Genomic DNA, 14,505 nt, shown 5'->3' on the forward strand with positions numbered 1-14,505 from the left:
AACCTCTCTGAGTTAACATGATGACCATGCGTTTCTTACTCCTCACTGATGTCTCATCATTTCATTTTGTAAATAGGCCTCTTATGCCCAAAGTCTATAAAATGTTATTGAAAATCATAACACTTTAATGGCTACCATGACGATGAACTGGATCTGCTCTGGGACGGTGAAATTTAATAGAGATTGAGAGAGCACAAGACAAAGGATGAGAGATGTGTTAAGAAGAGGATTAAAATGGAATCTTGCTATTATATTTTTCTGTGATACTCTTCATTGCTGTTGTTGGATAAAGTGGATGGAGAAGGAAGAATAAGACATTTTTTCTGAGATGAAGAAATGGAAGAAGAAAGCACTATGTGGAAAATTCTAAATAATACATTGTCTTGTGCTAAAATCAGAATAATCAACAGTCAATTTTCATGGAAGAAATCCAAAGCTCTTATGCAAAAAAGGGAAAATGAAAGAAAATGGGATAAAAAAACAACATACACAAGCTTTAGAGATGTATTGTTCTATTTGTGAATTTGTCTATAAATACTCTAAATTTTATAAGATTTTTTCAAATGTTATGCCACATTGCATTATAGAGGATCTCCACTTTAACAATCCAATCACGTGGCCAATCATGAAAGAAAATCAACAAAATCATTTGTTCTTTTCAGCTAGGGAGATCGCTCAAAAAGGTTGTCTAGAGATGTTCGGGGTCAGGATGACTTTACCTGTATGTTCCCTGACCCTGAAGGTGCACAAAGGCTGGAGAGAATTCTCCTTTTCAAATTTTTTGAAGCATGGTTGAAGAACTAAATAGCAAATTGATCAAAGAGCCAAGAATAAACTCAATATAATTTTAAAATGCTTTGAGTTTCTGCTGGTAGGGTTTTTGTTTTGTTTTTTAATTATTTATTCAATAATTTGTGTGCTTGAGTGGTCAGTACGGATTGCAGCCCAGTGTCTCCAAGCATGTTTAACTGCAAGTTGTTAGAGCTGCACCATCAGATAATCCACTTCTCCTCCTTGTTTTGGCAGATGAAGTGATAATTATGAGCACTGTATCATCAGCAAATTTCAATGGCCTGATCATAGGGTTCACTTAGCTACACTTCTTAGGTTATTATTGTTTTGTTTGCCCATCATATACTATCAATTGCTTGATTAATTATGCAGAGCAAGCTATATTTGCAAAATATATCACTAGTAATCTTTTAAAAGTGTAGTGTAAGAATAATAAAAATATTTTAATTGACAAACCTTTCCTTTATAATTGGGAGGAAATGTTTTCCTTTGTTTGTTTTTAATTCATTTGTATTTAACAGTTTTGGACTGATATATTTCTCATTTATACTGTCTTATCTTGCACACAGTTCAATAAACTTTTCATATAATGGACACCTACCAGATTTAAACTTTGATGGATCGAGCAGCAGCCAAAAAGTCTCTGTTGCTTCAAAGCCAAAGTGCTTCATGTCTAGAATGTCTAAAGTGAACAAAACCCAACAGAAGAAAGCTCGAGGCAGTAGCAGATTGTGAAGGTCAGATTATACTGAGATAGAACTCAAATAGTACAAATCATTCTTGTGTCAGGTCATCCAAGTTAAATGTAAAATGAACAGCTATCAACACACTGATGCAATATCCAAATGGAAAAAAAAATCCATAATCACACGAAATATGGGTTTGAACGTTTCCCATCCACTGAAGAACTTGACACAAAGTGCAAATATTACTTTGGATGGAGTAGGATTAGACTGAAATTGGGGGAAGAAATCCATCACCTTTGACACTCAATATCATGTAAGTAGGATGACCAGATTTTTGCAAATCCTAAATTGGGTCATGGAATCTTGTGCAGGTCAGTGAGTGCTCATAAATCCACACAGCACATGCAGATACAGCATATTAATGCCCACTGAAGACCTACTAAAGCTGTGCAGTTATTCAATTTATTATGTTAATAAATTCAATTAGACTACAAAAATGTGTAGACACAAGCATGCATTAAGATGAAATTCATGCAAATGGAAATTCTTGTAGTCTGACATCAATTAAAAATATTTGAATGAAAAAATGTAACAATAATGCATAATAAAATCAGGACGAAAACATAGTGGCACGATGGACTATCAGCTTCTCTAGAACGTGCCCTCTATCTCTACAGCTCTATTTGGATAAATGGTTTAGAAAAATGGATAGGTGGATGCAATTCAAAAGATTAGATTTAGGTTAGACTGGAAGCAGTCTGAACTAAGTCCATCATATATCTAACAAAACCCGTGACAGATTAATAAATTTTGGCTATTTTGTTATTATAGGCGCATAAAGATAAAACAGCAATTTCAGGCTTTATAAAGGCTTTTAAAAGATTTATTTCTAGATGAAAACAAGCCAGGTGCAGGGACTTCTGCAGTTTTGGCATATGAAGTTACAGGATGACAAAAATAAATATCCCTACAACCATGTTCAGTGACCTGTGGTGTTTCGGGAAGATGTACTGTCACAAAGAAAAATGTTTTGAAAATATAATTAAATGTAGCATCTGCAGATGTTTTAGAACTAAACCCACAATTGTTGCTGCTTTCAAGAAAAGCAAAAAGCTAAAATTGCCTCCAGGGCAAATATTACCTGTGCAAAAGCAAATATAAAATAATAAGACTGCAAGCATTTTTGGGCTGAGAAACCAAAACAAGAGTTGGTGTTTTGTCTTTGTTATATATAGGGAGTATTTGTTGGTAGATAGGGTGTTTATCACTGAAAAATACCCACCTTTAAACCCAGCTTTAGGAGAGCTCTTAGCATACACAACTAATGCCTGATTGAGAATTAACAAAAAAATGTCTTTGAATATTAAGATTAAATGTTAATCTTTTACCTAGAGCATCCTACTTACTATATTTTCATGGACAACAGTGGGTGGAAAGCAGCTGGCTATGGGGAATGATGACTCTCTAAATGCTGTCATTATCTTAAATATCAAATAATGCAGCTCTGGTGCACAGCACATTCACTGTTTCAATGAGCTCTGAGCTCTGCCAGCAATCAGAGTGGAGTATTTTGTTTATAATCACAGAAAATGGCTAGACTACAATTATGCAGGGGTACTCCTTTCCAAGTACAGTGCAAGGAACATTTACGATATTTTTCACTGAAAACCCCAAATAAAAGGGACCTACTTCTCTGAGTCCTACTATTTTTTTATGTATGTATAATTTAACTGTACTAAATTATAATGTTTTTGTACAATTAATTATTTGTTATGTTTTTGACTGTAAAAGTTCAAATGTTTCTGTTGCAACTACTATAAACTAAGACCAGCATAAATTGAGTACAAATAAGTGACTGAGAATATTTAAGTAAAAAACAAAAGTAAATCATTGCAACGCATTAATCACTCATATTTATTGTGATTGTGACCAACAGCCCGCACATTTCTTTGGCCTGAAATCCAGTCTCTTCCCTTAAAGCTACTTGGCCCTGATTTGACCTCACAAGTTAGATCAATCCAGCAAGCCAATCTCTGAACACAGCTTGAAAAATATGGAGGGTCACTGCAGGTGATGCAACATATGGGACTTAGTGTGGTTGGCAGCTTTTTCAGGGAATGTTTTTTTTTTTTAGCAACCAGGGAGTGTAAGCAGACTGAAAAATGTGGCTTTGCATCATTTAATGGATGGAACAACTGGGGGAAATGAGAGGGTAAATGGAGAGCAAGACAGCAGTAAACATAGGCAATCTGATGCACACTTCTACAGTGTAACAGCTACGTAACATGCTCACACATTACCTCATACAAACATGCATAACATTTATGTTTTCTAAAAGCCCTGCCAGAGGCTTGTGCTCTGAGTTCTACACCGGTGACTCCGACTTGACACAGAGATCAGAAAGTTGCCGAAAAGTAACCGGCAATTTACTCCTTGGTTAAACACATGGAAGCCACAGAGCCCCATCACCAGCAGTAAATCCATCAGTGTGAAATAAATGCTGACAAAGACAGGGGACAAGAGAGAAAGAAAAGGAGAATCTATCTAAACCTCTTAGGCTCAAACAACCTCACCGTCACACTCTGTGGGGTGGTAATCCCTGAGGTGTGTAATATGAAACAGCATGTTAATGTTAGAACTCTTCCCTTTGAACTTCTTTACTGGCATTAGAAGGAAATGTTATGATAGACTGCTCACTGTCTCTCTTCACATCCTCTGTCCTAAAATATTCTTTCTATGGCTTTGTTTTTATTATTTTACCTCCATTTTTTGAATAACTAAGTAAATTACAACATTTCTTTTTCTTAGCAAAAATATTTAAAAAGTAATACTTAAGTTTATCATAAGAGCTGTCTGATCTTATTTTACTATACCTGTAAAGTAATAGTAATGTGTAATATTAATATTGAAATTATAAGTAACATTAAGTAATCTCCTACTTTTTTTTTGTATTTGCTTTAAATGGGAAAAAGCTGGGGAAAAGATGGGAAAAGCCTGAGACTAACTGTCGCTATGTGGCTGTGAAAATTAGGTGAACCAATGACTCCACGATTTCAAGATTTAAGTGTCACACTTTCTATTGGCAGAGACTTTCTTTTTCTTTGTGTATATTCTGGCTAACAATGATAGGAAATTATAATATTATGTAATCTGAACAACAGGGAACATGCATACTGTACGTTAAATGGTGGAGGTCCAAGAATGGAACCTTGAGGAACTCCACATTTAAGTGTTGTTTGTTCAGATTCGGTACTGTTCAATTCAATTTAATTTTACGTAGGGCATTGCGATATGACCAAAATCTCATATCCCAATATAAGACATTTATTGTGCCGACAACGATACCGGTATATAGATCACAAAAATTTTACATTTTCTGTAAATTCTGTGAATCTCGGCAGCTCTACTTCCGTAAAGTGTTTTCAGCTGGGCGTCGTGTACCTGGAGTCGAGTGTTACATAAGTTGAAACAGCTGCAGTTTTCTCTGAGTATTTTTTTTTACCTGATGGCTCTTTTTAGCTTCTCGTCTGTAAACACTGTGCATACTATTTCACGTGATTTGGTTTATTTTGAAAAATCTCAACAGGATCTTCAGCTTTATTGTGAAAGGTTTATGTGGAAAATAAACAAGCAGACGGCAGAGCCACGCGATGGTTTTACCGTCATTGTTGCTAACGACAACGCATAAAAACAGTCGCTTGTCCGTCCGTAGGGTGATTATATTAAGTATAAGAGAAAGAGAGAACTTTAAGAAATTCTACAGTGACCATCAAAACGATGAAAAATATTGCCGTAAACAGTTTATTTTGCGACTCCACGAAACAAACAATAGCGTAATATGAAACGATAGACGTTTTCATATCGCCATCTGATATATATCGTTATATTGAACAGCCCTAATTTTACGTATACGTTACCATAAACACAAAAGCAGTCACCTCAAGATTCTTTATATTGTAAGGTAAAAACCCTGCAATATCAGAAAGACAAGCAATCACACAATCCCTACGAACAAGCACTTGGGGACACTGGGAAGGAAAAACTTCCTTTTGATAGGAAAAAAAAACTCTGGAAGAACTCGGCTCAGAAAGGGCAGCCATTCACCACAATCTATTGTTGGTGAGGGGAGAGAAAGAGAGAGGAGAAAAGAAGGGAGTGGAAGAGAGTTTAATAATAACTAATGATTAAATACAAACACAGATTTGTAAAAATACAACTCAATACTTTGTAACATAACCTTTGTTGGCAATAACAGAGGTCAAACGTTTACTATAGGTCTTTACCAGGTTTGCACACACAGTAGCTGGTATTTTGGCCCATTCCTCCATGCAGATCTTCTCGAGAGCAGTGATGTTTTGGGGCTGTCGCCGAGCAACACGGACTTTCAACTCCCGCCACAGATTTTCTATGGGGTTGAGGTCTGGAGACTGGCTAGGCCACTCCAGGACTTTCAAATGCTTCTTACGGAGCCACTCCTTTGTTGCCCGGGCGGTGTGTTTTGGATCATTGTCATGTTGGAAGACCCAGCCTCGTTTCATCTTCAAAGTTCTCACTGATGGAAGGAGGTTTTGGCTCAAAATCTCACGATACATGGCCCCATTCATTCTGTCCTTAACACGGATCAGTCGTCCTGTCCCCTTGGCATGATGTTTCCACCCCCATGCTTCACAGTAGGTATGGTGTTCTTGGGATGCAACTCAGTATTCTTCTTCCTCCAAACACGACGAGTTGAGTTTATACCAAAAAGTTCTACTTTGGTTTCATCTGACCACATGACATTCTCCCAATCCTCTGCTGTATCATCCATGTGCTCTCTGGCAAACTTCAGACGGGCCTGGACATGCACTGGCTTCAGCAGCGGAACACGTCTGGCACTGCGGGATTTGATTCCCTGCCGTTGTAGTGTGTTACTGATGGTGACCTTTGTTACTTTGGTCCCAGCTCTCTGCAGGTCATTCACCAGGTCCCCCCGTGTGGTTCTGGGATCTTTGCTCACCGTTCTCATGATCATTTTGACCCCACGGGATGAGATCTTGCGTGGAGCCCCAGATCGAGGGAGATTATCAGTGGTCTTGTATGTCTTCCATTTTCTGATGATTGCTCCCACAGTTGATTTTTTCACACCAAGCTGCTTGCCTATTGTAGATTCACTCTTCCCAGTCTGGTGCAGGTCTACAATACTTTTCCTGGTGTCCTTCGAAAGCTCTTTGGTCTTGGCCATGGCGGAGTTTGGAGTCTGACTGTTTGAGGCTGTGGACAGGTGTCTTTTATACAGATGATGAGTTCAAACAGGTGCCATTCATACAGGTAACGAGTGGGGGACAGAAAAGCTTCTTACAGAAGACGTTACAGGTCTGTGAGAGCCAGAGATTTTCCTTGTTTGAGGTGACCAAATACTTATTTTCCACCCTAATTTACGAATAAATTCTTTACAAATCCTACCATGTGGATTCATGGATTTTTTTTTCACATTCCTTCTCTCACAGTTGAAGTGTACCTCTGGTGCAAATTACTGACTTCTGTCATCATTTTAAGTGGGGGAACTTGCACAATCGATGGCTGACTAAATACTTTCTTGCCCCACTGTATATGGTCTTTATAGTCCCTGACAGTACTGCAGCATTCTGGAGTAACTTAAGCATTGCAGGGAGGTTTTAGAACAACATGATAATAATAAATGAATTACAATAGATATCCTAGAAGCAATAAATGGATGAACTAGTTTTTCAGCATCACTTTGAGACAGGATGTTTTTGTAATTTGAGAGATCCTGCACAAAAGGAGAGCAACAAGTGTCTGGTTAGACACTTACACTGGTAGGCATCACCTTGTTTTCTACCACAGTTTTTTACCATTACCACTGTTTTTTTGTACAAATACCTCAGTTTTACCTTATTTTAGAAGCAGGAAAGCTTCTAAATTCATCTTCTTTATGAAAGCTGCTTGTCACTGGCATTGTATACAATGCCCATTCGCACTCCTTTTTTTGCCTTTTATAGTCGAAACTATGAAATGGAAACGCAGAGGAGATTTTTGAAAAGTAATCATAGCACTGTTGTGTTCGTTTAACCAGGCTTGGGTTAAAAACATAAAATCAAGATCATTTTTTGTAATATATTACTTTATAAATTAAATGCATTAGCTGTGCACTCTGAGTACACTTGGTTAATGCTTTTGATCTTGCCACATAGGATCACTGTTTAGACAAGTGGCATGGAGTCTGTCTCATCTATGATACGCATCTGATTGGTGATGTGTGTAACCACTGCTGCGTAATATATCTTCAATTTGGCTCAGCTTCAGTGTGGAACGTTGACCAGTGAGTGAGTTCAGGCCAAGCCACCTGTCACAGCCAGGTGGCTTGGCTGCAGGTCGTTACAGGGACATCCTCTGGAAGCTTTGGATAATAGGGTGGATGGAGTTAGTTAAGGAGGAAGGAGCATATTCTGTCTGACTATGTATGGTGTCCTGCCTATGTATTCTGTCCTTGTTGCGACTTGAGGCGACTGTTGTTGTGATTTGGCGCTATATAAATAAAATTTAATTGAATTATTCACAGAGTTTAATTAGTATTAGATGTTCCAAGAGCAGGACATAGATTGGCAGCAAGTATCTTGGAGTGATCTTTACAGTTCCAGAATAAACTGAAGTTGTCAATAAACTTTATCCAATAGGTGAGACATGCTGAAGTTAACAAGGTGTTTGAACTAAGTAGTCTCCTAAAAGATCCTATTCCCCTCTCCATGGTAGGAAGTGGGCCACAGAAGAATAACTGATGTGATGGATGCTCAGTTTAAGTGAGGCAGGGATAAGTTTTAGGTCTCCTTTTTTAAAACGTCCCATAATCCAGCAAGTGGAGCATAAAAGGAGAATATTGTCTCCAATTCCGCTGTTAGCTTCTTTGCAGACATGTTGTCAGTTATTGGATTTTGTTTTAATATATTTGCCATAGACACAGACTATGGGATGCCTTTTAGGTGTTAGTAAAATCTTGTAACGCTGGTGCATAATTGTTTCCAAATCTTTGCTTACAAATAATATCATGTAATGTTGATTATATCCTTAATTTGAATGTCCATTAATCTTTCTGTGTTTGTATAGTAGGTGTTTGTAATTTATGAATATAAATGTATTGGCATTATAGTGGCTGTTTGAATAATGGCATAGTAAAAGAGAGATAGAACAAAGAAAGCGAAAGAGGCACAGAGGCACACAAGCATGGTTATCTCTGCTGTGTAACAGAGGATTGGACTCAAGATGAGCCTCTCCTCTGGCACAAATTTATCTATGTTGTCAGGTGTGCCTAGACGATTACCCACCATGCTGTGCTGCTCTGTGGCAACTCCCTCAGTGGGAGTGAAGTTCTCACACAAGACCAGAGTCAAGGAAAGAATGGCAGCCTATTACTCACAGCCTCATCCTTATGTTCCTTTCACAAAGTCTGATGGACAACATAACCTTATCTATTGACTCATGGTTGCCTTCTGTTATTATCCCTTATTATCCCTTGCTGCCTATTTGTTTTGATATTGACTGAAAGGCTGAATGCCTTTATGGTGATAGATACAGTATCCACAGAATATGATAGGATAGAAGTAGTAAAACAGTAAGCTCTGGTTCTTTGACCAGGGTTGTTTACACATATAAGCACATTTACCACAGCAGTACATTTCTTTGGTTAATTTCTCATAATCCATGACAAGAAATTAAGATAGAAACTGCTTTAGGTTGCTCTGTTATTCACAAAGGGTTAACACAGTGGTTGTTTTAACATGCCCAATTTAGCTAACTCTACTTTTTCTTTTTCTTTTCCTCTTTCTTTTTTTTTTTTTTACACTAAATGCCTCTCCTGATGCAACCCCAAAGAAATTTGTGTCTCCTCCTGGTCTCAAAGCTTTCATGTGTTAGGTGAATGCGACACTGTGGAGTAACTATAACAAACTAAAGCATTAAATAGTATTAATAGCTATAAAAAACAGCAAGTCAGAAATCAGAATAGTATGTGTAGTGGAACTATAAAGCTCTATATGCTCCTGATTGTGGTTCACATCAAAAGAGTCAGAGTTATGTGGTCAAAGAGGGTCTTGACATATTGCTGAGATCAATTCCTCGAGTGTCTTTTTAGTAAAACATGAAACATAGAAATACTATCTAATAAAAAATGTTAAACAAAACAAACAAAGAAAAAAAACACCAAGATTCTATTTAGATTGCCTCTCATCCCTCATTTGAAGTCATGACATATTTTCACATTTGAATTATTATGCTAAAGGGAAAGGATAAGTTAAGCCTTGGGGGGCAGTAATCTAACATTTCTCTTTTCCCCCCAAGCTGTTTTATCTATCTTTACCATTTCCCATGAAGATAATAATCTATCATTTTATTGATGTTCGCATGCTCCATGGAGTCATGAAGTGTTCATTTGTGGCACATCAGGTGCTATATTTGAAAGCCAAGTCCCATTTAAGCTTGGAAACAGGAAATTATGTGAAAATGTCATTTAAAGTACTTTTTTAATGGAATGTATTAACTGAACAACTCAGATATTTGAGGTTTTTATATAGCTGTATGTTAGGAGTGTTAACCCATCAGTACCATGCTGTAATAATGCTATAATAAAGATATTTCCTTGTTTAATATTCAAAGGAACTTAGATTCTTCTTTTAATTATTAAAAGAATAGCTTTGTACAATTTATGTCATTTTTGTTTGTCTGTGCAGCATCTCACAATAAACAGTAATGTTCATGAAAAGGTGATGTCTGACAAGACGAGTGCACACTTAAATAAAACTCTGACACTAACGTAACATCATACTTATTTAAGTTATATGACATTTTTTGTAACTGCTATAAGTAAACAAATGAAAGTATAATATTGATCTTTCAGTCTGAAATTTTTTATTTATTGTGCTGATTCCAGTTACACTAACATCATCATCATTTTATTCACACAATAATACTGACCTACAAAGTCAAAGTTTTCAATAAGGTTAATTTGATCCCATATGGCATTTTAAGGCATTATTACATTCATTTTGACTTTTACAGTATATCTCTCTCTTCTGCTGCTGTCACCACTGTCTCACAGAGAATAAACCCCACAGTGATTCATATCCCAGGTGAAACCTAACAGAGAACCCACAGGATTATCCAAACAAAGCTAGAATTGGGACATAAGGATTAGCTATTCACCTATAATGCCCAGTGGAGTTCCCACCACTACCACCGTTCCAGTCTTTAAAAAAAAAAAAATAATAATAATTTAGGGTTATTTATTTATGTATTATTTTATTTTTACAAGATTTGGATTTTGTTCAGTTACTCAGTGCCATGCAGCTAGCAAATGGTCATCAAAACTGTTTAGAAAATAAATTAAAAGTAAATAAAATGAGGCAATTAAAAGAAAAACAAAACAAAACAAAACAAAAAGTTGATTCTCACAACTAACAGCATCTATATTATATATCTTTGTCTAGTCCCTGCTGTAGTTACCCTGTTAAAAAATAGAGTTTGCTCTCTAATTTTGCTGTGATTTCTTTTCAGGATAACTACCACTGCTGCTTGTATGATGGACCTGAGAAGGTATCCACTGGATGAGCAAAACTGCACACTTGAGATAGAAAGTTGTAAGTAATTGATTCATTAATGACCATAATGTGTTCTTTTTTTTTTTATTAATGTGTTTTCTTATCAGAGTTGAATTAATATGTCGACTCAGTTTAACAGTTTAAAATTCTAGGTTTATGTCTAGCAATTTAAATTTGTCCCTTTTAGCCCGTGTTCTTCCTTTGTACTTTAATAGTAAAGTAAAGTTAAAGTAAAATGAGTGACTGTGCCACTCATTCACAAAGAAATTTAATTTACCTCCAAACAAAAGTGGTTGAAATTTAGCTTTAATAAGAACTAATGGTGAATAATGATAAATACATCTGAATGCCTGCAATGCTGCTAAAGTGCATTACACCCTGAAAGGCATAAATCTGGTGTTAATGTATGAAGGGAATTATAGCATGAAGGTTTAAAGGACATCAGGATCACACAATACATGGATTTTAACACAAAACAGTAATGCAAATATGCTTCTTGTAACAGTTATCTGTTATTAAGATTATCATAGTTTTACGATGACTGTCATGTCAGATGATTTTATTTTGACTGGAACTTTACTTTCTGTACTCATGGCTAAGGGTTCATGCAGCTTCACAGCTGCTTTACAAACTGTTCAAATGAAACACGCTATTTGTAATCTAGCAGCCTGCTACAAAAGTATCTGTGAGAGTATTGTTGTAGTAATCCATGATTATTATACACAAACCACATTGTTCGTACCACAATGTTTGCTTGGTTCATGATAGGCATATAAAGCTCCATAACTGCATTTCAGTTATGAATATATTCTGTATCCATTCTGAAAGACATTTATAGAACAAAAAATAAATTGACAGAATAAATACCAATAAGAAAATAATTAAAATCAAGCTTTCTGTATTCAGTTAAATAGTTACAAAATACATCAAGGCATATTCTGAAGTGGAAACTGTATAAATAAAAATAAATAAATACATACACACATTTGTAAGTAAATAAATAAATAAATAAATGGGGTGATTTATTTGAGGAAAGGGGTAATAAAGGGAAGTAGAATGGAAGAAAACATTTTAAATGTATCATGCATGTTTTGTCAGTTTTTGTCATTGTTGTCATTTAGTTATTGCTTAGAAAGTAAACTGATTGCTGCATTTATCCCCCCCCCTTTCGCAAATACTCGAGTTAAACCCCCAATACTCATTTTACTTTTGGGCAGCTTTACTTTCAATTTCTACTCCAGCTGGTCCAGCAGCCTCTGCTAGTTCTCAGTGTTCTCATACTCCATCTTTCCTATGTTACTGTAGAACTGCTAGATCTCACAGTTATAATTAGCCCCATGTCAGCCACGCCCATGTCTGGTTGGTTAGTTCGAAGCTCTGTTCTTTCAAAAATTTTGGAACTCTTCCATAAGTACTTTGAATTCATATGTGGCACATGTATACGACATGTGCTATATCTTCAGTACATTGTTATGCCTTTCAGTGTATGTCTTTCCAGCTTGCAACCTTAACACTGCTACTATGTGCTTAACAGTCTCCAGGGCACCTTTTCATAATTCTTCTCTGGTAGAATCCTACCTTTATGGATCTAATGTTAAGGGCCTGCTCTCAAGCTGTTCTTCAGGACTGCATTCTGTGGCCAATGATAGGATTTCTTGATCTCAGTCACTTCCTTTATCTGCTGATGATGCATACATTGCATGGAGGGGCTTGTATCCCATAGATTTTACTCCTCCTCTTCATTACTAGATTAGATTAGATTAGATAGAACTTTATTAATCCCTCGGGTGGGTTCCTCTGGGAAATTCGATTTCCAAAAAAGCACAGCACCGACAGAAGTTACAGAGTTACAGAATATTATATATATATATATATATATATATATATATATATATATATATATATATATATATATATATATATATACACACACACACACACACACACACACACACACACACACACACACACACACACACACATATATATAAATACAGAGACAATATAAATAAAATATATGAAGGGGATAAATAGAATAAATAGGAATAAAAATACAAGTGAATTGCACATTTCAAGTATTAAGTCTATTGCACCGAAGGTGAAAAAAAGTTTGAAAAGCCTAGTCTAAAAAAGTTAAAGTTAACAAAAAAGGTGCGGTGTTGCAGAGCTACTTGGAAAGGCTGCCGTCACTCCAGCGCCATCTTGTCAACATACTATACATCTTCTGCTGCCTAAGGCACTCTCATAGCAGTTCATCCCCAATACCCATCTTCCTAATGTATTCAGAAATGTTCTGAATACATCAGGAATATGTATTGGCTCTCACAACTGGATCTTGGCACTGACACTCACTAATCCTCACCATCCTTCTTTTCATGGCTGGTGGAGTCTCATGGTGCTGGACTTTAGATGGAACCATCAGTGCCCTCAGAAGTTTGTTTGTATTGATGTTACTGCCATACCAACTCTTGTGGCCACTTTATTATTTAAGCCAATATCTATTTTGACATTGAAAGCGTTGATGGTATGGGTCTTATTCCTACAATGGAAAGGGCTCATCAGCACTTGTTCGTTTCAATTGAGCTTTATTTATATAGCACCAAATTACAATAACAGTTGCTTCAAGGTGCTCATTATTGTTAAGAGGCTTCATATTGTCTCACTGTCTATTATCTATTTGCTGCTTTACCCGCCAGTTCCTGGTCCTTTGACATTTTGTTGTTTCAATACCCTTTTGAGCTTTGCTCATATGTGTGGAGCTTCCATGTTATGTAGAAGAAGTTTATCTACCAGTTTGTTACCTGGTATTTATACAAATTATACCTTTGTGGGTATAGCCAGTATGAGTATTGTTAGCCACTCATGTGATATTCGAATAGAAGTGGATCATGGCAGGTCCTTGTTGCTGTTTGCATACACAAATGCACACAACTGCCACATATCATCTATATATAGTTTGTCATGCCAAGGGGACAGACAAGAAAAAATACTATAATAAAATCTAAATGGGAACTTCATGTATATTTTTACTGCAAATGTAACCCCCTGCTTTGTAGTGTCCAGTTGAACAAATTGTCTGAGTTCAGAGAATGATGGTAAACAACTGAGAGGAAGATGGAGAGGAGTGGAGCATTAGTGGTGTACATATGAGCTCACCTCACAATATGTCCAGTCATTAGTACCACAAGCGCACATCCTTCTCTTTTAATGTGGTTGGAGTGTTTTCTTTCTCTTAAGAAACTAGCTGGATATTACTAACTGTGGCTGTGAGCATCCATCATATAGATTATGTATGTGTAATTATCATAGCCACTAAAACATACCCAATAGACAAAACCTCTGAAAACACATGCACACTTAAAATGTTTAAAGGACTCCCAGTGCTAATATAAAAGGGTAGACTACTGGTTTCCATCCATCTATCTCCTTTATAAATTCAT

At 36.4% G+C, this 14,505-nt stretch overlaps 1 protein-coding gene across 1 annotated transcript in view; it reads left to right on the forward strand.

The window, feature by feature from the left end:
* Positions 1-14,505, forward strand: part of gabrb2b (gamma-aminobutyric acid type A receptor subunit beta2b) — a 73,709-nt gene that overhangs the window by 38,507 nt on the left and 20,697 nt on the right. Inside the window, exon 5 of the mRNA XM_024803888.2 lies at positions 11,022-11,104. Coding sequence (XP_024659656.2) covers positions 11,022-11,104 — 83 coding nt within the window. The remainder of the gene's footprint in view (positions 1-11,021; positions 11,105-14,505) is intronic.

The sequence above is a fragment of the Maylandia zebra genome, linkage group LG10 (assembly GCF_041146795.1).
Source record: "Maylandia zebra isolate NMK-2024a linkage group LG10, Mzebra_GT3a, whole genome shotgun sequence".
NCBI classification, from domain to species: Eukaryota; Metazoa; Chordata; class Actinopteri; order Cichliformes; family Cichlidae; genus Maylandia; species Maylandia zebra.